Raw genomic sequence first — 26822 nt, 5'->3', positions numbered from 1 at the left:
AAAGAAAGAAAATGAAATATTAATTTTGAGACAGGCACACGTGAATTTTTGCTGGGAATTTTTGCTAATTGCCCCACCAATGAAATTGGAGAGACACAATTTCCACCCACATTTGGAACCACAGTGGCACCGACGGGAGGAAGACTGACTCACCACAGTACACTGACAGCGAAGCATGCAGGCGGTCGCTCCCCACTTCACAGCAACTGTTTTCCACGGGGATCTATTCCTCAGCCCAGCCCCACTTCGGCAGCACCCTTTCTTACGCTCGTATGGGGAGCACAGTTAACTACAGCCATGGTTGGTACGGTCCCATCCTGGGTTATTTGTACAGTGCAGGGGAAAGCCAGAATGTTCCTAGGATGACTGAGTGTACAAGAAGAGTTTGGGGATGGGAAGGAGGGGAGAGGGGCGGAACGAGCCACACGGATGGAGAATTCTGTGGCGGAGACAGCAGGAGGGGCTATCCAGACCCCACCTCTGCCCAGAGCCACTGGCTATGTGAATGTCTTCTGCAAACTGGAGGGGGCATGCGTATCAATCTCTCACCAGCCTAGGGATAAAAAGGGGATAGTATCTCAGGTTTGGGATAAAGTGAAGACAGCAAGATTCTTTTTCCTTTTTTCCCTGGAGACAGGGTCTTTCTTTGTTACCCAGACTCAAGTGCAAATGCAGTGGTATAATCATAGCTCACAGCAGCCTCAAACTCCTGGGCACATGCGATCCTGCCACCTCTGCCTCCCAAGTGGCAGGGACTACAGGCAAGCGCCACCACGCCCAGCTGATTTTTTGTAGAGACAGGGTCTCCCTATGTTGCCCACGCTGGTCTCAAACTCCTGGGCTCAAGTGATCTTCCCGCCTCAGCCTCCAAAGTGCTGGGAGTACAGGCATGAGCCACTGCGCCTGGCCAAGGCTAGGTTCTTTTCAAACCGTTTACTGACAAATACTGAGCCTACAAAAAAACTTCATAATGTTGAGTCACGAAGCATAATAGAAAAAAAAGCAATATAAATTATATTTTTTAAAATTTTCATGCCAAAGAAACGTACCATCATCTGGAAGACTTGGAGAAAAAGATTTTTTTATGAATATATATAATAATTTATGACCAGAAACAGAAGAGATTTTCACAAACTGGAAAACAGCTATTTCCTAATAGCTCCAAACTGCAAACAACCCAAATATCCATTGAGAATAAAATAGGAAAATAAATTAAGATATATTTATATACAATGGAACATTATATATTAAGGAAAATAAATGAACATCATATGGAGGCAGATTTAGTTTAATATTAAGATAGCATTTCAAGGCCAAGCACAGTGACTTACGACTGTAATCCCAGCACTTTGTGAGGCCAAAGCAGGCAGATCATTTGAGGTGAGAAGGTCGATACCAGCCTGGCTAACATGGTGAAACTCGTCTCTACTAAAAATACAAAAATTAGTCGGGCAGGGTGGCACATGTCTGTCATCCTTGGTAGGCTGAGGCAGGACAATTGCCTGAACTTGGGAGGTGGAGGTTATAGTGAGTAAAGATCACGCCACTGCACTCCAGCCTGGGTGACAGAGCGAGACACTGTCTCAAAAAAAAAAAAAAGACAGCAGCATGAGATTATTCAATAAATAGCATTGGGAAAACTATTTTTCAACAATCATAACGCATATATCTAATAAAATCCCATATAATGTACTCTAAAGGTATAAGGTATTGCTAATAAATCTGGCATATGCATAACCTTCCCAGATAGATGTAAGCCCCTTGGAAACAGACTATGAATATTATGATTTTCCTCTACTACCTAGAAAGCATCTCCTCCTCTACCTACTAAACATCCCTTTAAATAATGAATGAAAATGGATGGATGAATGAATGAATGAATGAATGTCTCCATTAATCCACCTTTGCTGAGTTTGATTGGTTGGGTGATTCCCAACTTTAACCTGGTCATCTTGATGCAGGTTCGCATTTTTCCCTCCTGAGCTTTGTTTAAAGAGAAGAGACAGGGACTTCCCAGAAGTGAACTGCAGGTGAAAATGACCGGCATGGCACGTGGTCCTCTTCATGCCTGTTTTCAGAGGATAACCACTCATGAAGTGTGCACCACTGGCCCTTCCACTGAAGGAAAGGCATTTTCCATGACTGGTGATAAACACGAACAGGTGGGGAAACCTGTAGCCATTTACAAGCAGAAGGCTGCGGAGGCTGCAGGATGGGAGGTAGAGAGCAGGTAAGGACAGTACCCAACTAATGATGATGCTCAAGGCAGCCAGACCGCCAAGGATGCTGCAGCGGCCATCAGTGTCCAACGCATCAACTCCCTGTGCAACACCGCCTGTCCTCTGAGGATAAATGGGTGGCCCCAACCAGCAGAACTTTAGGGTCACCTTGCCACGAGGCTGCCCGAGAGAACAGCAAGCCAACAGTGCCCTGGAAACTGGCTTCCCCGAGACCCGTCCGTAGTCACCTGAGTCGATTCAAGCCAGCTGGTTTCCAGAGCCTGCATGCCTGCTCTAAACTCAGAACACATCTGCACTGTCCGGCCCGGAGCCCTGAGATGCTTGTAATAAAGCAGGAGCAGTCATAACTCAAGTGTTCACCTCGGCAAAAACTAAATAAATACGCAGAATGAATCTTCCGTCAGAAAATAAATGGCCCTTCCCCAGGCTGAGAGGCTGGGTGACCCTCCTGAGGGACAAACACAGCATCTTCACCAGCCGGTCTCCACTCGGTAAGCTACCCCAAGGCGGCCAGTGCTCAGGCTGCCAATCTGGGCTTGGGGGGCTCTTAGAATCACTCCCGCTAATCTACACACTGAAAAACGGCATTTCAGTTTTTCTCAAGCTGCCTTTGCCTGGTCAAAATAGCAAGTTTTTGTGCTTTTTCTGTTTGTCCAAGAAAGTGGAGGGCATTTCAGAAGGATACCCAGGTTGGGAGGGGAGGGCTGGAACCCAGCCACAGCCCTCTTGAAAAGTCATGAGCCCCCACAGTGGACTGAGCAATTGCCTTAGCAGAGCTGGAACTTAACAGTGAAAAAAAAAAAAGCCATTGCACTGAAAGTCACAGAGAAATCATCTCCCGATCACTCATGGCAAAGGTGGGAAGGAGGAAGCAGAGAGAACACAGAAAGCCGCAGATGATTTCCAAACTCCATGTGGTTAGTGACTTTTAACCTCTTAAAGAATTGCCCAAAACATACAGAGAGTGTTGCTCGGTTCTCACAGCCAGGGCCACTCCCAGTCCCTCCTGCTAACTGATGACTGAGCCTGAGGGATCTACTCAAACACAAGCAAGCATCCAGCCCACAGGAATGCACCACCTGCCCTAATAATGTCCATTCAGTGTGAAGCCTCCCAGAGGTCGGAAAAGCCTGACCCCGGCTTCTCCTCCCAAACGTACCTGCTGCAAGCTGAATGTTTGGGTCCTCCCAAAACGCATATGTGGAAACCTCATCACCAACGTGATGTCATTAGGGAGTGAGGTCTTCCAGGAGGTGATTAGGAAGGCAGAGCCCTCACAAACGGGGTTAGTGTCTACTATCATTTGAATGCCCCTTCCAAACCCCACATGGACATTTAATTGGCATTATGACAGTGCTAAGAGGTGGGATGGTTAAGAGGTGATTATTTTATGAAAGATCTGCCCTCATGAATGGATTAATGTCATTATCTCAGTGGGGAGTTCATTACCCAGAGAGTGGATTGTTATAAACGTGAGTTTGGGCCAGGCACGATGGCTCACGCATGTAATCTCAGCACTTCAGGAGGCTGAGGCGGGTGGATCACCTGAGGTCAGGAGTTCAAGACCAGCCTGGTCAACATGGCAAAACCTCATCTCTACTAAAAGTAAAAAAAAATTATTCGGGTGCAGTGGTGGGTGCCTGTAATCCCAGCTACTCAGGAGGCTGAGGCAGGAGAAGCTTGAACCTGGGAGGTGGAGGTTGCAGTGAGCTGAGATCCTACCACTGCACTCCAGCCTGGGTGACAAGAGCAAGACTCCACCTCAAAAAAAAAAAAAAAAGTGCATTAGGTCCTCTCTTGCTCTCGCTTTTACCCTCTCTCATCTTCCCCCTTCTGCCATGGAATGAAACAGCATGAAGGCCCTCACTGGGTATCAGTGCCATGCACTTGGACTTCCCGGTCTTCAGAACCATCAGCCAAATGTACTTCTTCTCTGTATAAATCACCCAGTCTGTACTATGTTGCTATAGCAACACAAAGCACACTGACACAGTGCCTTTACATACTAAAGTCCCAAAAGAACTTATGCACCCCCTCCACCATATGAGGACACAGCAAGAAGGTGAAATGTATGAATCAGAAAGTGGCCCTCCGCAGACATCAAATCTCCTGGCACCTTGATCCTACCCATCCCAGCCTCCCGCACTGCAAGAAACAAACGTCTGTTCTTTAGGAGCCACCTGGTCTACGGTGCTTTGCTATGGCAGCATGAACAGACCAAGGCACCACCAAGTGCAGCCTCAGCCTGATTTGTGGTCGCCAGCGTGGGCTCACTTTGGAGATGTGCTCAATCTCCTGCTTCTGAGTCCTACACCAGCACACCTTATGCTCAACCGCAGACCAGAAGACACAAGGGTCGCTGCTGTCCTCTCAGGCCACCAGTCTGTCCAGATCACAGTGAGCCGCTGCTATCCCTGGAAATCTTAACTCGGCACCCATCACCCACACTTCTTCAAACGTCCCCCAGACTCTGCTTAGACCCAGCCCGCGGGGCCCACATCCTCTGCTGCCTCCCTTCTCATGCATGTGAACAAGCAAGCATTTAAATAAGTGCACAGGCAAACGGACGGGAGAAGGAGAGGCTATTCTGTGGCCTGTCCCCTTCGCCTCCCTCACCTCCTGCCTGTTGTAAAGCGAGTTTGGCTTTGCTACATCAGAGCCAAATGTCCTCCGCCCTCTTTTTGGGAGAAACAAGGCTCCCTAATGTGCACCTACAAAGCACATTGATTTGAACCATGACACTTGAAAGCAAATACGTGGGCCATCTGGGGTAATTTTGACTTCTTGAGAAAGTAAATCTAAACTTTGTGCTTTAAAACGGTATTATTTTATATATTTATATTTAAAGCATTCAGAAACACTAGGGAAAATGGATTCGGGTCTGACCTCAGCAGGTGCAGTAAAAACGCATCAGCCTAAATCAACCTAATTCTCTATTCCGGGAAAAACCAAACAACAAACAAACTTGTTTTTCCTATTTTTAATTGTTTTTTCAGCTAGAAGACTGCCTTATGCAAGATGCAACGTGACACTGTCCCAGGATGAATTTAGTCATCGTGTTCCCAGGTTTATGTCCGTCCCTCATCCCTGCCTTGAACACGCAGGGCTATGCCATGTTGTGAAGGAACAGAGGCAATTAAAATAATTGCTATCCACTGCCACCTAGATGGAGCTTCCAGACGATTCTGATCTGGGCAGGATTCAAAGCACCATGGCCAGAAGTCAAGCAACAGCCATTAACAGGGCTTAAACCTCCCCTGCAGATGGACCCCATTGTCAGCGACAGCATAGAAACCAGACAATTCCACTGGTAATAAAGACTCCGGAAATTGGAAAACACATTTTAAGAGAGGTGAAGGCTCTCCCCCCAGTCAATATCCAAGGACATCAAAATATCCACCACAGATTGTTCAGGCTAACAGGACTGTCCTGCACACGTACACACACTAAAAAGCCACTTGGGCAAAATTTCGTCTCTGAACTGTTTCCTATCACGTCATGATTACACTTGGCCACAGCTGCCAAGGAGTGGCCAGAGCCCAGGACTTTCAACTCAGTTTCACAGTAGCCACAGTAGCCTCCCTGGGTCGGGACACAGCCCCCAGACAGGGTGGCCTCCTTACCATCGAGCTCCTCCACGGAGATATTCGCCAGCTGTTCGCTGTCACTGCCCGCAGAGAGCGATCGGTTGAGGTAATTCCCCTTGTACAACAAGCCAGCGGTCACATGGTGGAACGGCATCTTTTCCCTGCCCAAGAGACAACAGGGGAGAGGAAAAGAAGATTTTCAGATGGCCAGTGTCATTTTAAAAATAACAATAACATTTCTAGAGGGAAAGTCAGGGTATTTCCGGGGTCCCAATGACCTGAGCAATTTCCAAAGGAACTCAGGTTCTTCCCATTCCTTCTCTGTCCATCTTACTTCATTTTCCCCATTTAATTATGAATTTGAACCATGCTGTCCGTGTTAATCATGGCACACCACATCCCCATCAAACTACATGCAAATAGCAATGTCCTTGGCTCCTTTCCTGGGCCTGATAAATTCTCACTTGATGCTTGTAAGGAAGGGCGGAGAATCCCAGAGGTGTCGGGATGCCCAGGGACTAGATGCCTCGGCTGTGGTCAAGCAGAGATCCAAGTGTCTCATTTCTCCCAGATAATACAGGCGTCGCAGTCACACCGCACTTACAACAGGTAGAAAATGCGCAAGCTCTGAGTCCATGCGGTGATCTGCATCCCAAGAAGCAGCTCTCCAAGCCTGGTTGAGACGCAGGTGTTGCTTACTTGAGTGGTGCGAGAGCACACGCCTTCCAAAATGCTAATCACCTGCCCCGCTGGAGAGGGGATTGCTGCCTTCAGGTGCCCCACAGTGAAGCTGCTTCCAGCACCCTCAACGTGAACGCATCCTTTTAGACCAATATAACAAAGCTCCCGCACCCAGGCGGTCACCAGTGAGGCTGAGAAGTTTCCATTAACGCAAGGCTGACTGGAAGCTCCAGGCTAAGGCAAAAGAGATGTGAGATGAAAGGGCAGCAAAGACAATGGAGGAGAATGGAAGAGGAAAGGCAGGGAGGAAGACGATCCTCTCCGAAGCAGGAAGAGCACGGCTCCTGGCCCAGCTCGTCCAGTGAGGCTCTCTGTGACTTTGAACGAGACGCTGAACACGTCACATTCTGCTTCCTCATCTAGCAAAGGGGACTAAGAGGATTGATAAACCCCTGAGCAGAATTAGGGCCAACAGGCAGGAAGCACAGGGAGTCCATCACAAAGAGTGGGTGGAGAACACCTCGGTGTCGGAGCTCCAGGAAGGTGAACTGGGCAGCCTCTGACCTGCCAAAGCCCTGAGAGTTAACAGGTTTCAGCAGAGCACAAAGCCAGTTAGTGACAGAAGCAGTTCTAGAACTCAAGCCTCCTACATGCTATTTCCATGAAGCAGCCCCAGCCAAGCGCCAGACATTTCCACCCGGATGTCAAGCCCTCATTTCAAACTCAAAATGTCTAAAAATGAATTCATTATCTTCCTACAAAGTAGGCTACACTTCCTGGTTTCTCTATTTCTATCAAAGGTGCTTTTCGCTCATCACAACAACTGGGACAACTCTCCCAAATGCTCAGGACCCCAAAAAGTAAAACGGACACATGGCCGAGACGAGAGCCAACTGTCAGCTTGCAACACCCAACCCCCGCCCTTAACTCTCTCCATGGCTAACAACACACACACCCACAGGACAATTGCGAATGGGAGGGTGCTAATTACAAAGGGTACGTGCATTTGCCAATTATAAGGGTCCATCTTCAGCTAGTTCAGGGTCAGACGTTCCCAAATCTATCCTTAAATTTAAATGGAACACAAGAATCTTTCTCTGGAAGAATACTTCAATGACCACCTCCTTTTTTCTCCAAGTCAATTGTCAGACCAAAAAGCTTTAAAAGGGAGAATCGCATGTATGAATATATGCTCCTCTTATCTTTTCCTTAAAGCCAATCCTGATTCCTTGGGGCTGCGTGTCACGGTCATTTGAACACGGACTGATACCCACTGCCATATAGTGAATGTCTCCCCCAAATTTTGTGTGTTGGAAACTTAACCCCAATGTCACAATGTTGAGCTGGGACCTATAAGAGGTGATTAGGTCATGAGGACAGAATTAATGCTGTTACTGCAGCGTAGGACCTGTCACAGGAGTGAGATCCTGATAAAGGATGAGTTGAGCCATAAGTGGTGGCTCACGCCTGTAATCCCAGCACTTTTGGAGGCTGAGGCAGGTGCATTACCTGAGGCAGGAGTTCAAGACCAGCCTGGCCAACATGGTGAAACTCCATCTCTACTAAAAACACAAAAAATTAGCCAGGCGTGGTAGTGCATGCCTATAATCCCAGCTACTCAGGGAAACTGAGGCAGGAGACTTGCTTGAACCCAGGAGACAGAGGTTGCAGTGAGCTGAACCATTGCTCTCCAGCCTGGGCAGCAGGAGCGTCTCAGCAACAACAAAAAGGATGAGTTCAGCCCCTTCCCCTTCTCTGTCTCCTTCATTCTAATACTCACGCTCTGTTCCTCTTCTGCTACAGGATGACACAGCAAGAAGGCCCCTGAAAGATAAAGTACCTTTGCCCTTGGACTTGCCAGCCTGCAGAGCTGTAAGGAAGAAATCTTTGCTTTTTATAAACAACCCAGTCTCAGGTATTCTGTTACAGCAACACAAAACAGACTGAGACATCTATGGTCCAGAAAATGAGACGTCAACTCTGAATAACACTTCATGGGTGCCTCTCCCTCGGCACCGGTCCCACAGCCGGTGAGCTCCACCAGCTACAATCTTAACTGATGTTTTCCATAATCATGAGAACACACCTGCCCTGATCTTATCTAACTTGCTAGATGATGAGCCTCACCAGCTGTTATCTTAACCAATGTTTAAGTCTTTATCGGTATGGAAAGACACCTGCTCTGTTCTTATCCAATCTGCTACCTGGAGCAAGACCCACTGAGGTCGGTACGAAAAGCATTCCTTCCGTTCCACCGTGCATCACTCTACAGTTTCTCAGCATTTTGTAAGTATCTTCCTGCTGTCACCTTCTACCTGGTTGTCTGCAGCTCTGGATTCACTACACAAAATTTTACAGTCATAATAAGGATATTATACTCAAGCAAGCACACCCAACCCACGCCCCAGTTCAGCCACAGAATAAATGTTGAGTGCTTTGCAGAGAAAACTGGTCACAACTGAATCCCACTTGATATACCAACATAATTTGCTTCTGAAAAAAGGCAGCTTACAAAATTAGGTACACATTCAGTTCATTTAGTCTCTGCATCCAAAAAGCTCAAAGTCTAGTGGGAAAGAAAACACGTGCAATTGAACCATCCATATAGATATATAAAGTCATGTTCAAGAAAGGGAGGAACATTATCCTAAGTAAGCTAAAAACAGCTGCTGCAATTAGGGACTAAATTTCACTCCAAGCTGCCTAGGGAAACCCAAGCTTTGAGACTCTCTCCTTGGCTAAGGGAAGAGAAATATACAAGTTCATAGCGAAGACAAACCTCCTGGAAATAAAGCTTGAAGATGGATCCTACTATAGAGGGCAACCAACAAAAAGAAATAAATATCTCAACAGCAGTTTCACTCATCATGAAATATATTAGTGACTGTCATGAAAAGACTTTCTGTATTTTACATAAGGCCGTGAAATGGTCTGAATAAAGGTGTCCCCCAGTAATGCATACACTGGAACCTAAGACTCTAATGTGATAGTATTAAGAGATGGGGCCTGTAGAAGCTGATTAGGGCCATGAGGGCTCCTCCCTCATGGATGGGATTAATACCCTTACAAAAGGGTGGCAGGAACTACCCAAGGCCCTTTTGTCCCTCTGCCTTCCACCATGGCAAACCGCAGCAACAAGGCAGCACCTTAGAAGCAGAGAACAGCCCTCGCCAGACACAAAATTGATAGGTGTCTTGATCTTGGACTTTCCAACCTCTAGAACTGTACGCAGTGAATTTCTGCTGCTTATAAATTAGCCAGTCTAAGGAACTAAGATGGGCAGAGTGCTTTCATGGCTAAGAATTGGCTGGGTGCGGTGGTTCATTCCTGTAATACCAGCACTTAGGGAGGCTGAGGCAGGTGGATCACCCAAGGTCAGGAGTTTGAGACCACCCTGGCTAACATGGTAAAATACAGTCTCTACTGAAAATACAAAAATTAGCCAGGTATGGCGGTGGGTGCCTGTAATCCCAGCTACTTGGAAGGCTGAGGCAAGACAATTGCTTGAACACAAGAGGCAGAGGTTGCAGTGAGCCAAGGTCGTGACACTGCACTCCAGCCTGGGTGACAGAAGGAGACTCTGCCTCAAAAAAATAAATAAAAATAACATAAATTTTAAAAGAATCAGCACTTTCTAGTCAAAAAATAGCATTAGATTTGAATCCTACCTCTGCCCATATTAGCCAGCGAAGTTAGTTACTTAACCTCTGCAAGCCTGTCTCCTCTTCTGTAAAACTGGGGGTTTAATACATACTGGATAGAATAGTACTGTTGTAAATATTAAATAAGATAAAGGGCCAGGCATGCTGGCTCACATCTGTAATTACAGCACTTTGGGAGGCCAAGGCAGGAGGATCACTTGATGTCAGGAATTCCAGACCAGCCTGGGCAACAGAGCGAGACCCTGTCTCTACACAGACAAAAAAAAAATTTTAGCTGAGCATGGTGGCACACACACGTAGTCATAGCAACTCGGGATACTGAAGTGGGGGGATCACTTGAGCACAGTAATTTGAGACTTCAGTGGGTTATTTTCACACCACTGCTCTCCAGCCTGAGTGACAGAGCAAGACTCTGACTCTAAAAAGATAAGACCTGGAAAGCACTGTACTTAGCAGCAGGCATCTGCTCAAGGAGTATCACCAGTCCTTATCGGCTAAGGGTTACATGAAGCAGGGTGCAGGGGCTACAGGAAGTCATGGGTGAATTCGACTGATGCCTGGGTTACATGCTGCATTACAAAGGAAGGTCGGTAAGACCTGACGAAGGGCAAGCCTCCGGGAGAGGCCGGCAGGCATGTCAACCACCGTGCCGAGGGGTCCGGTGTGGGCAGCAAAGCACCAGTGGGTTCCAGTGCTGAATGGTGTCAGCAAGCTCTGGCTATGTCAGGCAGAGGGGGTTACCTGAATGGAAAGTGCCAGAGCTGAAGAATAACCCATTTCCTGGGTGCAGGGAGGCTGGCTAAATGGTCATATCAAAGAAAAGATATTGAGAGGTTAAAACCAAAAGGGATGGTTCCCGTTAATTGGGTCAAGGAACTGGTACATTTCTTGGCAGAGTAATATACTGAAGAGGCCGTCTGTGGTGGCCAACACCTGTAATCTCAGCATTTTGGGAGGCTGATGCTGGAAGATCACTTGTAGCTACGAGTTAAAGACCAGTCTGGGCAACATGGCGAGACTGTGTCTCTATAGCAAAATTCTAACAATTAGTCAGGCATGGTGGTGCATGCCTGTAGTCCCTGCTACTGAGGGGGCCGAGACAGGAGGATCACTTGAGCCCAGAAATTTGAGGCTGCAATGAACTATGATCTTGCCACTGCCCTCCAGCCTGGGCAACAGAGGGAGAAGTTGTCTCTAAAAAAATTAATTTAATAGATAAACTGAAAAGACTCATTTACTGTAAACTTGAAATGATGCCCTTTTGTGATGGTCAATTTACGTGTCAACTTGACTGGGCCACGGGGTGCTCAGATATCTGGTTGAACGTGATTCTGGATGTGTCTGTGAGTGTGGATGACATTAGCTTTTTAATGGGTAGCCAGAGGAAAGCAGGTTCTCCTCCCCAGTGTGGGTGGGTCTCATCCAATAATGAACAGAATAAATACGCCTACATGGAATGAACATGCAGAGTAAGAAAGAATTCATTCTTTTAACTGTCTCCAAGCTGGGACATCAGTCTTATCCCACATTTTTAGTAGAGATAGGGTTTCACCATGTTGGTCAGGATGATCTCGATCTCTTGACCTCATGATCCACCCCCCCCAGGCCTCCCAAAGTGCTGGGATTAACAGCATGAGCCACTGTGCCCGGCACTTACTGTATTTTTTTTAAAAGTATTAGTCTACAAAAGACTGAAACTAAAAAAGAAAAAAAAAATTAAAACTGGTCCTTCCTCGCAAATAGCTTCAAAAGCACAGCTCTAGAGTATTTCATTTATGTTGTATAGATTTGTGGTAACGAACCACAGAGAGAGGAAGAAAAACATTTGGAGAAACGCATCTTAACTTGTCCCTGAAACTTTTTCAAAGAGCTTAAGACTTCTTAAAAGTCTTAGATGGACTTCTGAAAGAAGTTGAAAGGCTGCAATTGATTCTTGATCTCTCTGTAGAGTGCTGGAGATGTACGTGGCATCTCTTGCAGACTTGACAGCAATCCGCGTCCTCCAATGACTAGACACATAAGGGGCAATATTGATCTTGCATGCTAAAAGTTACAGAGCCTAGCCAGCCCTGATACTTTGCCAAATTCCTATAAAAACAATCATGAAGGCACACCCAAATAATGATATTCTCAGCAACACCAGGGCCAGGGTATGGAAGAAGCTTTCATAAAATCAGTACAGTTAGGATTACAATAATCAATAATCAGTGGTGCAGCCTTGAAGTCAGAGACAGAATAAAACAGTCAGATAGTAAAGGGATAAGGAGAGATTTTTATCTACCCAAATGCTCTTCTATTTCAGGGACGCAGGGACAGCCAACCCTGACAGCAGGTAACCACCCTTCTGACTGTGTTGGGACTGCTTTGTTAAAGCAGCCAGGGTCAAATCCCACCACCGTCCCTCCCACCACTGTGAAGCAACTTCCTTCCTCTAGCTACTCACGGATCATCACTCCCAGTATGCAAGGTGGCAAGGAATGGAAGGTCTGAGACCCAGAACCTGCACATGAAGATGGGAAATCACCTGCAAGTCACAGGTGTTGGCCAGAGGGACCCAGGAGTAACAACCTAGGAAGACTGGGATTTTTCATGCATTGCTTCTGAGTAAGGGAAAACTGCAGAAGGCCTCAAATAACCCAGAAATATATATCTCCTCCTCTCAGACCAAGAGCTACATGGTGGGGACAAGAAGATCTCCTCTTACTCCAGCAAAGATGCTGTCAACAAAGGCCAGCTAGACACTGGACATTTGGCTAAGCGCTTATAAAACAGTTTTGTTCCCTTGTTAAAAATCCTGCAGGGGCATGCCAGTTGGCAAACACTGGGTTTGCAGCGATTTCAAATCAGACAAAATGAGTAAGCAAAAACACTAATGGAGGGGTCTGTGTAAAAGTCCTGCATCATTAGAGAAGGAAGAACTTTCAAGAAGAAGTAGAGCAAAACCCTACTGCTCACAATGTCATAATACAAGAGAGGACAATTTTACAAACTTCTGTTTTATGCCCTCAAGTTATCAGCAAGGTGGCTATGAAATAGGAATGCAAACTCATAAAGCAATGTCAGCGTGAGAAGAAGAGACATCAAGACAAAAAAGGCAACAAGCTGAGAGGTCAGCAGCCTTGGAAAAGGCGCAGGCATCTGCAAACAAAGGGGAAATCCAAAAGCAGTGGCAGAGCGAAAATCTGCATTAATGGAATAAGGAATATTTCAAAGAAACAGAAATTTTAGCAAATGACATAATGCACCCATGTACTCACCACCCCAGATTTAATGATGTTTTGACTTCTTTGCTTAGATTTTTTTTTTTAAAGAAATAACATGTTACACTGAAGCCCTTACCACCTACTCTATTCCTTCACTTCCCTCCCTCCACAGTGACAGCTCCGTTCTGGAGGTGGAACATAGCTTTCCTGTCCATGCTTTTAAATTTGTCCACATTTTGATGTAACTGTATAAAAAATATTGTAGTACTGCTGTGTCTATCTTTAAATTTACATAAATGATATCACACCACCCATATGCTTTTGCAACCTGCATGGTTCACTCTATATTGGATCTCTGGGATCCATCTAAATCCACACACATACACCTCATTAATTAATTTTTAACTGCCCAACAGTTTCCATTGTATGAATACCCAGTGGTGTAAATTACACAACTGATGGAGAAGTGTGCCGCAGTGAACATCCCCACGTGTGTCCATTTGTATGTATCTGCAGGGATTTCTCTGAACTGCATACCTGGGTAAAATATGACCTGGCTGTTGAGTATGCAGATCTTTACCTTTATTGGATGTAGTGAAATTGCACTCCAAAGTGGGTTAGTTACTTATTGATACATAACAAATTATACCCCTGAATTTTGTGGCTTAAAATAACAAATATTTATTGTCTCACAGGTTCTGTGGGTCAGAATCAGGAGCTGCTTAGCTGGGTGGCTCTTGCTCAAAAAAGTCTCCTTTGATTTCAGTCGAGACATGGACTGGGGCCACCATCATCAGAAGGCCTGACCAGGGCTGGAGGATCCACTTCCAAGATGGCACACTCACGTGGCTGTTCACAAAAGGTCCCACTTTCTTGTGGGCCTCTCCACGGGGCTCCTCCTCCTTATGACAGGGGAGTTGGGTCACCCCAGGCAAGTGATCCAAGAGACGGTGCAGGAGCTCTTATGACTTGGTCTTGGAAATCACACACCATCACTCCTGCCACACTGTATTCATTAGAACTGAGTCACCAAACACAGCCCACACTTAGCGGCAAGGGAATTAGGCTCCACCTTTTGAAAAATGGAGGATCAAATAATTTTTAGATATATTTTAAAACCACCTTAGTGACTGTGACAATTTACAGATCCACCATTAGTCTAGGAGTGTGTCTATTTCCCCAGCAGCCTTGCTAGAACGTGGTATTAACAGACTGTTTCATTTTTAATTGGATTTCCTTGACTGCTAGCTTAAGCACCTTTTTATATGGTTTTTGGTCATTCAATTTCTTCTACTATGAGTGTGCTTTTCACCTTTATCTATTGTGTTGCTTATAATTTTTGCATTGCTTTATTCTTCTATGTTATTGTCCAGCGTCTAATTTCAGTCTTATTTTTAACCCCGTTTCCCCCAAAATTACTCAGCATTACAACCGACGCTTATCTAAACTTTTCCACAAATTTGCCAATTTTCTGGTCATCATTGCCTCTTGCAGGTTATTCTTCTGTTCCAGGTCCAGTTTCTTTGTCAATGAAGAAAAGTGTAAATGTAAACAACGGGCTATAAATGGCAAGCTTTCTGAGTCTTTGTCTTAAAAAGTCTTTATTTCAACTTCATCTGAATTATGAAGGTTAACCTAGTAGAGAATTATAAATTAATGATTTCCTTAGCACTCAGAAAATGTTTTGTTGCTGATGAGAAATCTACAGGTATACTTGCTGTTAACCTGCTCATACTCATTCTGGACAATTCTAAGTCATTATATTTTCAGATAGAGGTGCTCCCCAAATCTCTTTATTCTTTTGCAAGCCCTTATTAGGTGTACGTTGGACCTCTTGGTTCAAGTGGGATTCTCTTGCCTGGTTCCCCCAAAACCTATTCATAGTTCATCTGACTGAGGAAGCTGGGAAGCTAATAACTGTCTTCCAGACTCTCTTGCTACTAGGATTTGTGATAAAAATTAGTTCCAGTAGTCAAAAGCTCTTAGGCGGAGTGGTATGCTGGTAAATGTTTAGCACAGGGTCTCAAAAAGAAACACTTTCGACTTGTAGCATTTTCCATTTTCATGATGTAAATATTCCCACCAGGGCCTATTCCAAGCTCCCCACATGAAGCCACTAAATATGAATTTGGAAAGAGCTTTGCAGCAGTGTCCCAGCGTGCAGCCATGCAGTCTCTCTAATTTAGACACGACAGACTAAATTCACCACGGAGTCACAGATAATGGTAAAATGTAGCAAAATGATTAGCGATGAGTTTTGAACATTGATTACCTTGATTTCTAATATAATTTATTTCATTGTAAGCTTATATTCCATTTTTAAGAATGAATGCCTAGACTGAGTGTGGTGGCTCACACCTATAATCCCAGCACTTTGGGATGCCAAGGTGGGAGCCAGGAGTTCTAGAGCAGCCTGGGCAACACGGCAAGACCTCATCTCTACAAAAAAATAAAACAATTAGCTGGGCATAGTGGTGTGTGCCCGTAGTCCTGGGTACTCTGGGGGCTGAGGTGGGAGGAAGGCTTGAGCGCAGGAGCTCAAGGCTGCAGTATGATGACACCCCTGTACTCCAGCCTGGGTAACAAAACGAGACCCTGTCTCCAAAAAAAAAAAAAAAAAAAAAAAAAAAAAAAAAAAAAAAAAAACCCACACCAAAAAAAAAAAAAAAAAAAAAAAAGTATTTAACAATCACCTCACAAAATCCCTTAAAATTTAAAAATGGGCTCTCACAAGCCAGGATGAGCTGGTGCCAGCATGTCATTGGCTGTGTTCTTGCCATGTTTTCACTGTTTCCACAGAAGAGAAGACACGAAAACATGACATTCTCCTGCAGTGCAGCAACATTCCATTGTTTACTCTCCAGCTTCCTGGCTGTGACAAGGCAGCTACGGTGGTGGCAGCAACAGCTTCTGAATCCCCGGATCACAGCTCTAGGGGACCCTGCTCCCAACTCTGGGAAGTCAGGGGAATGTTGCAGGAACCACATACTGCAGTGGCAGCCTCAGTGGCAGCAGCTCTCCTGGGGAGCTGACTTTGAATTATTCTGGAAGTCGTTCTGGACCACCACCTACAATCCACTCCTTCAACTCTTGAACAGTCATTCAAGCATCAAATCCCTTCTATTAAATCCCTTCCTGCTTAAAATACCCAGAGGGGTTACTGGTTCTTGAACTGAATCTTGACTGATACATTATAGTATTTTCCGTGTTCCTTAAACTCTTTTTTTAATTGCTCACATTTTTACTTTGCTGTGTATCTTAGAAGTAATCTCCTCAAATTATTTGCAAATTTACTATTTCTTTTTTCAGTGTTTACTGAATCTGGGTTGAACCTGTCTACTGAATTTTTCATTTAAATGACTTTAGTTTCCATTTCCAGCAGTTTACTTTCTTTTATAAACACACCTCTTACTTTTCGCTGAGTATAAATCTTTCATTATGATTCTTATACTTTCTTTTACCTTTTAAACATTATTTTTTTTTGAGAGACAGAGTCTCACTTCGTCACCCAGGCTGGAGTGCAGTGGTGCAATCTGGGCTCACTGTAACCTCCGTCTCCCAAGTTCAGGAAGTAGCTGGGATTACAGGTATGCACCACGACACCTGGCTAATTTTTGTGTTTTTAGTAGAGACAGGATTTCACCACATTGGCCAGGCTGGTCTCAAACTCCTGACCTCAAGTGATCTGCCCTCCTTAGCATCCCAAAGTGCTGGGATTACAGGCGTGAGCCACCACGCCCGGCCCTCTTAACCATTTCTAACTGACTTATTTCATATTTTTCTTCAGAATGTCATTCTCTTATCTCCATTTCTGAAGGCACTAATCCTCTTTTTGTGTTACTCTGATCTTCCTAGTAGCAAACTGTTTCCCGGTGTGGCCTGTCATTTGTCGAGGGGAGGAACCCCAGAAGCCTTTGCAATAAGTGATGCCTTTCCCTTTGGAGGCCCAAGTTCATAGAGATCCCATCCATCACACACGGCGTCTCACCAGTTGAGAACCAGTCATTACATTAATTCCTTAACTTAGAAGCCTGCACCACACAGGTAGCGTACATTTGGACTGCACATCCCCTGGAACACTTGCTTAGAGTTTGGATTGTTACTGTAGCCTCTCTCTTTTGCAGCCTTTGCTCTGGGAAGAAATAAGCATCGCTGCTACTTTGCTAGGCCAGTGGTGAGGCGGAATCTAGTTCCCACTTACAGGAGGAGGGTGTCTTTGTCTGTTCAAGTTGTTATCAGGTTGTGCAACAGTAATTGCAGTTACTGCCATTACTCTTGCACCAACCACTACTTTTAATGGCAAAAACACAATTACTCTTATGCCAACCTAATATAATAGAATGTGTGGCCTAAACAACAAACATTTATTTCTCATGGTTCTCAAGCCTGGAAGGCCAAAATCAGGGTGCTAGCTTGATTGAATTCTTGATACAAACCCTCTTCCTGGTCTACAGGCGGCCTTCTCATTGTGTCCCCATGAGGTGGACAGCAGTGAGAGCTCTGGTCTTTTTGTTCCCTTACAAGGGGACGTTCATGAGGATTCCACCTCATTAGCAGATGAGGCCTCCACCTCCTGCTCATTAGCAGATAGGGCCTTCGAGAGGTGCTTGGGCCACTCCATCATGACCTAATTACTGCTCAAAGGCCCTATCTGCTAATACCAACACACTGGCGATGAGAATTTCAACATATCGTCAGGCGTGGTGGCTCACACCTGTAATCCCAGCACTTTGGGAGGCCGAGGCGGATGGAGCACTTGAGGTCAGGAGTTTGAGACCAGCCTGGCCAACATGGTAAAACCCTGTCTCTACTAAAAACTACAAAAATTAACCATGGTGGTGCATGCCTGTAGTCCCAGCTACTCGAGAGGCTGAGGCGAGAGAATCACTTGAACCTGGGAGGCAGAGGTTACAGTGAGATGAGATCGCTACACTGCACTCCAGCCTGTGTGACAGAGCAGGACTCCGTCTCAAAAAAAAGAAAAAGAAAAAATAGAATTTCAACATATGACTTTTGGGGAACACAAACATTTAGTCCATGAATTCCAGGGGGCTGGGAAATGGGAGTCTCATTTCCTATTTCCTGCCTGTACCAGTCCAAGACCACATCTTTTGTCTCTGCACGAACATGAAAACCCCATCACCAGAGCTTTCCGGGGGCAGGGAGGTTCCCGTCGCTCAGTAGTGCGCTCTCCTATGCTGGTCTCCCAGGGCTCTGAGTTTCCCCTTCCTTCCTCTCTTTTCAAACGGATTTTATTCCTCAGAGCTTAGCCAGGAAAACAGAGACTATATCAAGCAGTTCAACAGGAGGATTTACAACAGCTACCTACTAAGCTACTGCAGGTGTGGAAAAGCCAAACGGAGACCCTTCACGGGAATTGGCAACGGCAGAAACGTGCAAACGGAGACCCTTTACAGGGACTGGCAACGGCAGACACGTGCTCCCACCCCTAGTCTGGAAGGACATGGGAAGAGGGTGGTTTTATCAGAGCCTCAAAGTTGAGTTTCCTGAAAGCATCCAGCACCACACCACGGTAGGGCTGCCCAAGAGGAACTAGAACGAGAGAGGAAAACCTTTGCTCCCCCAAGATTCAAAGCAAGAACCACAAAGAGAGACGGGCACTGCTGGAGACGTCTGTCAAGAGCGGACGGAGATGGGAAAAGTACCCCAGCCTCTCTCTTTTCCCACCTTTTCATTTCCTGTTGGTGTCTCCCTTTGGCCAAATCAGTCAGATGCCTATTGCCAGGGAATCTGGAAACGTAGTTTGCAAACATCAAGCCGTACCAGGCAGAGCAGAAAGGCAGATGACCAGTGGAAGGGGAAGTTGAATATTTTCTATTTGATTCTGCATTTCTATGTTGATAGCAGAAAAAGCACCCATGTTAGCTTAGGAAAATGACAGAGGCAGATCTCCAGGTGACATTTTTGAACTTCAAGGGTAAGGAGAAACACTCTGAGCATCCAGGTAGAAAATACAGGTTACCAGCTGGGAGCAGTAGCTCACACCTACAATCCCAGCACTCTGGAAGGCCAAGGCAGGTGGATCACTCAATGTCAGGAGTTTGAGGCCAGCCTGGCCAACATGGCGAAACCCCATCTCTACTAAAAATACAAAAATTAACCAGGCATCGTGGTGCACACCTGTAATCCCAGCTACTCAGGAGGCTAAGGCAGGAGGATCACCTGAACCTGGGAGGCGGAGGCTGCAGTGAGCTAAGACCATGCCACTGCACTCCAGCCTGGGCGACAGAGCATACCCACAAAAGAAAAACAAAATAAGACTCAGTTTCCTTCAGAATAATAATGGCTTCTGAAGATTCGGCCACAGCAGCCACAGAAACACTCTCTCCACCTCCTGCCGCTGCCTGAAAGAGTCCCTTAAATTAAAATGAGAAGAGAAGTTTACAAAGCAAACGATGAGGAAATATTCTCACTTCAAACAATTCAAACTAAAAAACCCTGAAGTACAGTGAAGCACAAGTGAAGGATGATGAAGGTTATTTTATGTTTAAGGGTAAAATTCAAAATGATAGTATATTAGTCATAAACTTCAATGTACCATATCATAGCACTGTAAAGTAAAAATAATTTAAATATAAAGAAAAACTGGCGGGGCACAGTGGCTCACACCCGTAATCCCCACACTTTGGGAGGCTGAGGCAGGAGGATAACCTGAGGCCAAGAGTTCAAGACCTGCCTGGGCAACACAGCAAAACCCCATCTCTACAAAAAATCTAGAAATTAGCCTGGTGTGCTGGTGTGCACCTGTAATCTCAGCTACTTGGGAGACTGAGGTACGGGGGGTGTTTCAGCCCAAGAGGTCAAGGCTGCAGAGAGCAAGATCTTGCCACTGCACTGCAGCCTGGGCAACAGAGCAAGACTCTGTCTCTTAAAACGTAATCAATAAATAAAAACAGATTTTTAAAGATTGTTGTAGTCTTTAAAGACATCCTCAAATCCCAGAATTTTGGGAGGCCGAGGTGGGCAGATCACGGGCTTTTGCCTGTAATCCCAGCTACTCAGTAGGCTGAGGCAGGAGAACTGCTTGAACATGGGAGGCAGAAGTTGTAGTAAGCTGAGATTGCTCCACTGCACCCCAGCCTGGCCGACAGAGCAAGACTGTGTCTAAAAAAAAAAAAAAAAAAAAAATAGAAGCCAAAATTGAAAATGTTAATATATTCCCCTCAATATTTCCTAGGTCAATGTTTAAAGTTATAATTACAGGCTGTCTTTAAAGTAACGAAAATGGAAACAATATTTATTTTTTAAAATAACAAAAACAATACTTATAAATGTAAAGGAGCATTCAGAAAAAACATTTGTTATTTAAATGTTCTCTTTATCTCAAAGAGGAAAAAAAAATTAAGTCCTCAATGCTGACTTCTTAGTTAAAATATAAAAACAAAATAAATTAAGAAAATAGAAAAAAAGGAAATAATGAAAGCAGTGAATTAGAAAACAGATAAACTGAAAAGAGCTAGTTCTCCAAAACAAAAGCAATAAACAATTCTGACAAGCTTATTAAAACAAATATAGAAAACATAAATAGACAACATTCTGAAATATGAGAATTCTACATGCAACTCCAGACTAATAAATTTTAAAGCACTGGTTAAATGAATAATTTTGCTCTCAAGAGAGAGAAATTGGATTTTTTTTTTAGTGAAAACGATATGATTTAATATTATTCACACTTACTGAAAACCTTGACTTAGCACTTTGTTATACAGTGATTTGAAGATCTGGTTTGGAGTTGAGTTTATTTCCAGACTTGATTTTCATGTCTGCCATAACCGAAAATACACCTCCGTCAGAGACACACAGATCCAAATGGAAGAAAAAATGTCACTGGCAGTATTTACAAAATTGTAACATTCATTCTTCAATTCCCTCTGACAAGCATGCCAAGGTTTTGCTGACATTTGGCTGGTAAAGTTTCATCTTCCCTAACATCAACGAACGATTTTGCAAACTGAAAGCAGTTACATTTTCATATTTTTAACAAATGAGTCTGAAACTCCTTGATCTCTTCATTTGGAAGTTTCTTACACAGCTGACAAAGTTGTTTCCAGATTTTTGAACTTTACAGAGTAGAGTTTGTAGATAGTGCACTCACCATCATTTATTTTTTAAGCTACAAAATCACATAATGGTTGAAACATTTCCAAAAACATCTGTTTTCAAAAATGTTCTTTCCATGGCATGAGGTTCCTTTTAGATGCAGTGATTTCCTCAGTCTTTGTTAAAATATCATCTTTAAGCGTGTATGGCTAACAACATCCCGCCATCCCAGAAAAGACCAGAAAATGTGGATCACTTGACTGTTTATGACAGAAAGCGTGCGACTCTTATTTGCATTTGATAATTCCTTTTAAAAAAAAAAAAAAAAAGATGGGGTTTCACCATGTTGGTGAGGCTGGTCTTGAACTCCCGACCTCAGGTGATCCACCCGCCTTGGCCTCCAAAGTGCTTGGATTACAGGCATGAGCCACCATGCCCAGCCCTGACACAGTTCTTTTAAGAACTCTGCCCTGAAATAAGACGCACACTTGATCATGGCACAGAAGCCACCAGCAGCCATTTCCCCCAACTCATGTCAAAGATGCAGGCCAGCAACAATGAATACAGATCTACAGTTTAAACTGTCTTTTGGAAGTGTTTTAATCGTTTTGGCCAACTTCTGTCCAATCTGATGAACTCCTCAGTGTTATAACTCATAGAGTAACTAATAAAGGGCTTCTTTTGGGAGCAAAGAAAATGCCAGCTTGATCACTGTCTTGGGGTCCACTTGGGCCTGCTAGATCAGCATAATCAAAAGCTGGGGTTTTTCCGTAGACATTCTGTAAACCCTCTTGCCCATTATCTATTAGTCTAGTTGAAGCAGATTAATATAATCTGTAAATCCCTGATATGGTTTGGCTGTGTCCCCACCAAAAATCTCATCTTAAATTCCCATGTGTTATGGGAGGAACCTGATGGGAAGGGATTGAACTATGAGTCTCTCGAGATCTGATGATTTAAAAAAAAAAAAAAAAAAAAAAAAAAAAGGGGTGTTTCCCTGCACAAAGTCTCTTTTCGCCTGCCACCACCCACGTAAGACGTGACTTCCTCCTCCTCACCTTCCACCATGATTGTGAGGCCTCCCCGGCCACGTAGAACTGTAAGTCCAACTAAACCCCTTTCTTCTGCAAATTGCCCAGTCTCGGGTATGTCTTTATCAGCAGCTTGAAAACAGACTCATACAGTCCCCCTAGCCAGGCACCAGTGTCACAAGTCACTGGAAGGAGCCACTTCAGTGTGAGATGCTCTCCTTTTCTTAAACACTTCACACCAGGCCAGAGCGCACATGGGCAATTGAAGGCGGCAGGATCATTCTCTACGGTAGATAATCAGTAAAGGATAATTTCCTCCTTTTCTTCTTATGCCCTGAAAGAATACCTTATTTGCGCTCCCCTTTGAAAATCATTTTAAAGACATTACCATAAAACACACGAAAAATGCAAGAGGCCCATTACCTCCACTATTACACAACATTGCCCTAGAAATTCTACTTAATGCTGTAAGACATGAACAAAATAAGAGGCCATTTAAAAGGAGAAAACTAAACAAATAAAAATAAAAAGCCTAGAGTGAAATACATATAGATATTTAACTCATCTTTCATAGTTAAGAGACATTCAGAGTTTAAGTAAAACCAAAGAAATTACAAGGAAAAGATGAATTGCCTTGCCAGTGTAAAAGTATAAACTTCTAAACATTATAAATAGCATAAGTAAAGGTAACAGGCAAACAGGGAACGCAGAGACTGTGCGATCAGACAATTCACAAAACTGGAAAGACCAAAATTAATAAAGTATGCACAAACAATGCTTGATCTCACAAGTAACCAAAGAAATGCAATGTTTTCAGAGATGCTATTATCTACCTTGAAAAAGAAAAAGAGAGAGAGGCTGAGGTCTTGCTGTGTTACCCAAACTGGTCCCAAACTCCTGGGTTCAAGGGATCCTCCTGCCTCGACCTCCGGAAGTGCCGGAATTACAGGACTGAGCCACCATGCCTGACCTTGTTATTGCCTTTTCAATGCAGGAAGGTTTTTGTTTCAAGTTGCTTTTAACATGCTGGTGAGAATGTACTGGGGCTGATACTTCATAGCAGTTCGAACAACAGTTCAGAGAAAGCAATTCGGCCATTTGGCATCACAAATCTGAAAAAAAAAAAATGGTTCTGGCCCTTTGACCCCTTAACTCTGTTTTATTTTAAGTCTGTCCAGAGATGTAGTCAAAGATTTGTGTACCAAGAAAAGGCATTGTATTGTATTTAAAGTGAAAAAAAAACGAAGAAGAAGAAAGATGAAAACAAGAAAAAAAAAAAAGCTAAAAATACAGGAATCAATAAGCAAAGTCCATTCATATCAGAGTATGTTGTGGATCAGTGACGCTTACGAAAATTTTAACGACATCGGAAAATCTTTATAATATACCACTAACTCTAGAAAATATTTAAAGTGGGAAAACTGAACACACTCCTCTGTCCTAAAATTCCGTTACGATCATGATACAGACGAACAAAATGGAATAAATGCATAAACATGGTTGTTTATTATATTTAAGTATAAACTGTATTTGTTTAATTATATTTATAGCTAGGCACAGTGGCTCACGCCTGTAATCCCAGCACTTTGGGAGGCCAAGGCAGGTGGATCACTTGAGGTCAGGAGTTTGAGATCAGCCTGGCCAACATGGCGAAACCTCATCTCTACCAGAAAACACAAAGATTAGCCCAGCGTGGTGGTGCACACCTGTAATCCTAGCTACTTGGGAGGCTGAGGCAGGAGAATTGCTTGAACCCGGGAGGTGGAGATTGCAGTAAGCAGAGATCTGGCCACTGCACTCCAGCATGGGTGACAGAGAGAGAATCAATGGAAAAAAAAAAAAAAAAAAATTATATATATGTATAGATATGTATATACATATATATACACACATATACACACAGACACATACACATATATATACCCATGTGTGTATATACTTATATATATGTATAGATATGTATTTCCCCTCCAGGGATCTGCCAGTTTTGGGGCTGATATATCAGGGGAAGACTGTCATCGGCCCAGAAACTCTGGCAGATTCCTGGAGGGCAGGAATGAATTCATCCATGTTCACGGGTGTGACTGGGCAGAGGGAAGCCAGGCTGAAAGCATGCAAGCTGGGTGGAGGAAGCAGCACCGAGGCCCGCAGCGTGCAGCCCTGTCGGCAGTGCTATGATCTGCACTGGAGACGGGGTGGGCCGGAGGTGACTGATTAAAGCCCTTCACTTGCATCAGCTTGTTGGGTTTCCCTAGAAAAAGATCCTCTTAAAAGCAAGCAGGCCGGGCGCAGTGGCTCACACATGGAATCCAACACTTTGGGAGGCTGAGGCGGCTGGATCACTGGAGGTCAGGAGCTGGAGACCCTCCTGGCCAGCATGGTGAAAATTCCATCTCTACTAAAAATGCAAAATTAGCCAGGCATAGTGGCACATGCCTGTAGTCCCAGCTACTCGGGAGGCTGAGGCAGGAGAATCGCTGGAACCCAGCAGGCAAAGGTTGCGGTGAGCTGTGATTGTACCACTGCACTCCAGCCTGGGCGACAGAGCAAGACTTTGTCTCTCCAACAGATGCTGGAGAGGATGTGGAGAAATAGGAACACTTTTACACTTTTGGTGGGAGTGTAAATTAGTTCAACCATTGTGGAAGACAGTGTGGCCATTCCTCAAGGACCTAGAGATAGAAATTCCATTTGACCCAGCAATCCCATTACTGGGTATATATCCAAAGGATTATAAATCGTTCTACCATAAGGACACATGCACACGAATGTCCATTGCAGCACACTTTACAATAGCAAAGACCTAGAATCAACCCAAATGCCCATCGATGATAGACTGGACAGGGAAAATGTGGCACATATACACCATGGAATACTATGCAGCCATCAAAAACGATGAGTTCGTGTCCTTTGTAGGGACATGGATGAACCTGGAAACCATCATTCTCAGCAAACTGACACAAGAACAGAAAATCAAACAGCACGTCCTCACTCACAGGTGGGTGTTGAACAATGAGAACACATGGACACAGGGAGGGGAGCATCACACACTGGGGTCTGTTGGGGGGAACTAGTGGAGGGACAGCAGGGGGTGGGGAGTTGGGGAGAGATAGCATGGGGAGAAATGCCAGATACAGGTGATGGGGAGGAAGGCAGCAAATCACACTGCCATGTGTGTACCTATGCAACAATCTTGCACGTTCTTCACATGTACCCCAAAATCTAAAACACAATAAAATATGTATTCAAAAAAAAAGACTGTCTCTCAAAAAAAAAAAAAAAAGCAAGCAGTGATCTGCCTGAGGAGGTAGATCTGAGGCTGACCCCCAGAGCCAGGCCTTGCTCCCCTGGCATTTACGTGAGGCATCCCGTTCACCCCTTCCCAGTCTTGAACCCTAAAATGAAACCTGCTCGTCCACATACCCTACCGCTATAAAAGGGTCTGCGGCATTGGTGTCACTCAGGGAGAAAGGCTGCTGCTAAAACCTGCCTCTTACTGGACAATCACCTTCAGAAACGCCAATGGCCCAACAAGGACTGCCAGACACTTGAAGAAAACCAACGTCACCCACAAGCAGGACAGCAAAGGTGACCCTGGAGACAGCAAGGATGATTCTAGAAAAGAAGAGACCTCGAAAGAATTTTAATGTAATGCTTCGGGAGAGCTGAGAGTCTGCTTCAAAAAAAAAGAACAGTCTGAGATCAGGAATTTAAGAAAGTTAAAAAAAACTGATGAAATAAGAAAATTCAAATTGTATACACAGTGAATTATTGCAGACGCACTTCAGAACAAGAGGACAGAGACCACAGAGAGGAAATAATAGAAGAGAAATTCCCAGGGCAGATGAGACGAAGTTTCAGACTGAAAATGCCTATCAACTGCTTACAGGATAAATGAAAAGACCCACAAAGAGCCAGAACCTCATAAAATTTCAGAACCTCAGAATTAAAGAGAAAGCACCGAAAGCCCTAGGAAAAGAACAAACAACGTTTTCATGAATGGTGATCATGCTGATGTTAAGCCGCACATCAGCGTCTCAGACACGAGCTGACAGTGGGGCAAGTTGTCTGAACCACACAGGAAAAATTAATTTACACCCAGTCAAAATCCAATCAAGACAGGGACTTAGAAAGTTTACAATTCGGTCGGGTGTGGTGGCTCACCACAGTGGCTCGGTGCTGTAATCCCAGCACTTTGGGAGGCTGAGGCAGGCAGATCACCTGAGGTCAGGAGTTCAAGACCAGCTTGGCCAACATGATGAAACCCCATCTCTACTAAAAATACAAAAAATTAGCTGGGCGTGATGGCAAGCACATGTAGTGCCAGCTACTCAAGAGGCTGAGGCATGAAAATCTC

General features: G+C 44.5%; 1 protein-coding gene and 1 long non-coding RNA gene across 8 annotated transcripts in view; both read right to left on the bottom strand.

The window, feature by feature from the left end:
* CALN1 (calneuron 1) overlaps positions 1–26822 on the bottom strand; it is a 623445-nt gene that overhangs the window by 474517 nt on the left and 122106 nt on the right. For 5 of the 7 annotated variants that reach the window (XM_017509722.2, XM_017509721.2, XM_037731770.1 and 2 more), the window contains one exon: positions 5864–5988. In XM_017509722.2, the coding sequence (XP_017365211.1) occupies positions 5864–5988 (125 nt within the window). Of the gene's footprint in view, positions 1–5863; positions 5989–12694; positions 12717–17943; positions 17949–26822 lie in introns of those variants that run through there. The other 2 variants (XM_037731772.1, XM_037731773.1) reach the window with 2 other exon arrangements.
* Positions 11395–26822, bottom strand: part of LOC119468379 — an 18703-nt gene continuing 3275 nt past the window's right edge. Inside the window, exons 2-4 of the long non-coding RNA XR_005197049.1 lie at positions 21546–21547; positions 17732–17743; positions 11395–11407 (exon numbers count right to left, since the gene is read on the bottom strand). This is a non-coding gene — a long non-coding RNA (uncharacterized LOC119468379). The remainder of the gene's footprint in view (positions 11408–17731; positions 17744–21545; positions 21548–26822) is intronic.

This window comes from Cebus imitator, unplaced genomic scaffold (assembly GCF_001604975.1).
Source record: "Cebus imitator isolate Cc_AM_T3 unplaced genomic scaffold, Cebus_imitator-1.0 Scaffold419, whole genome shotgun sequence".
In the NCBI taxonomy this organism is placed as follows: domain Eukaryota; kingdom Metazoa; phylum Chordata; class Mammalia; order Primates; family Cebidae; genus Cebus; species Cebus imitator.
The sequence above is the reverse complement of the archived record's forward strand: the minus strand, read 5'-3'. Positions and strand labels throughout refer to the sequence as shown.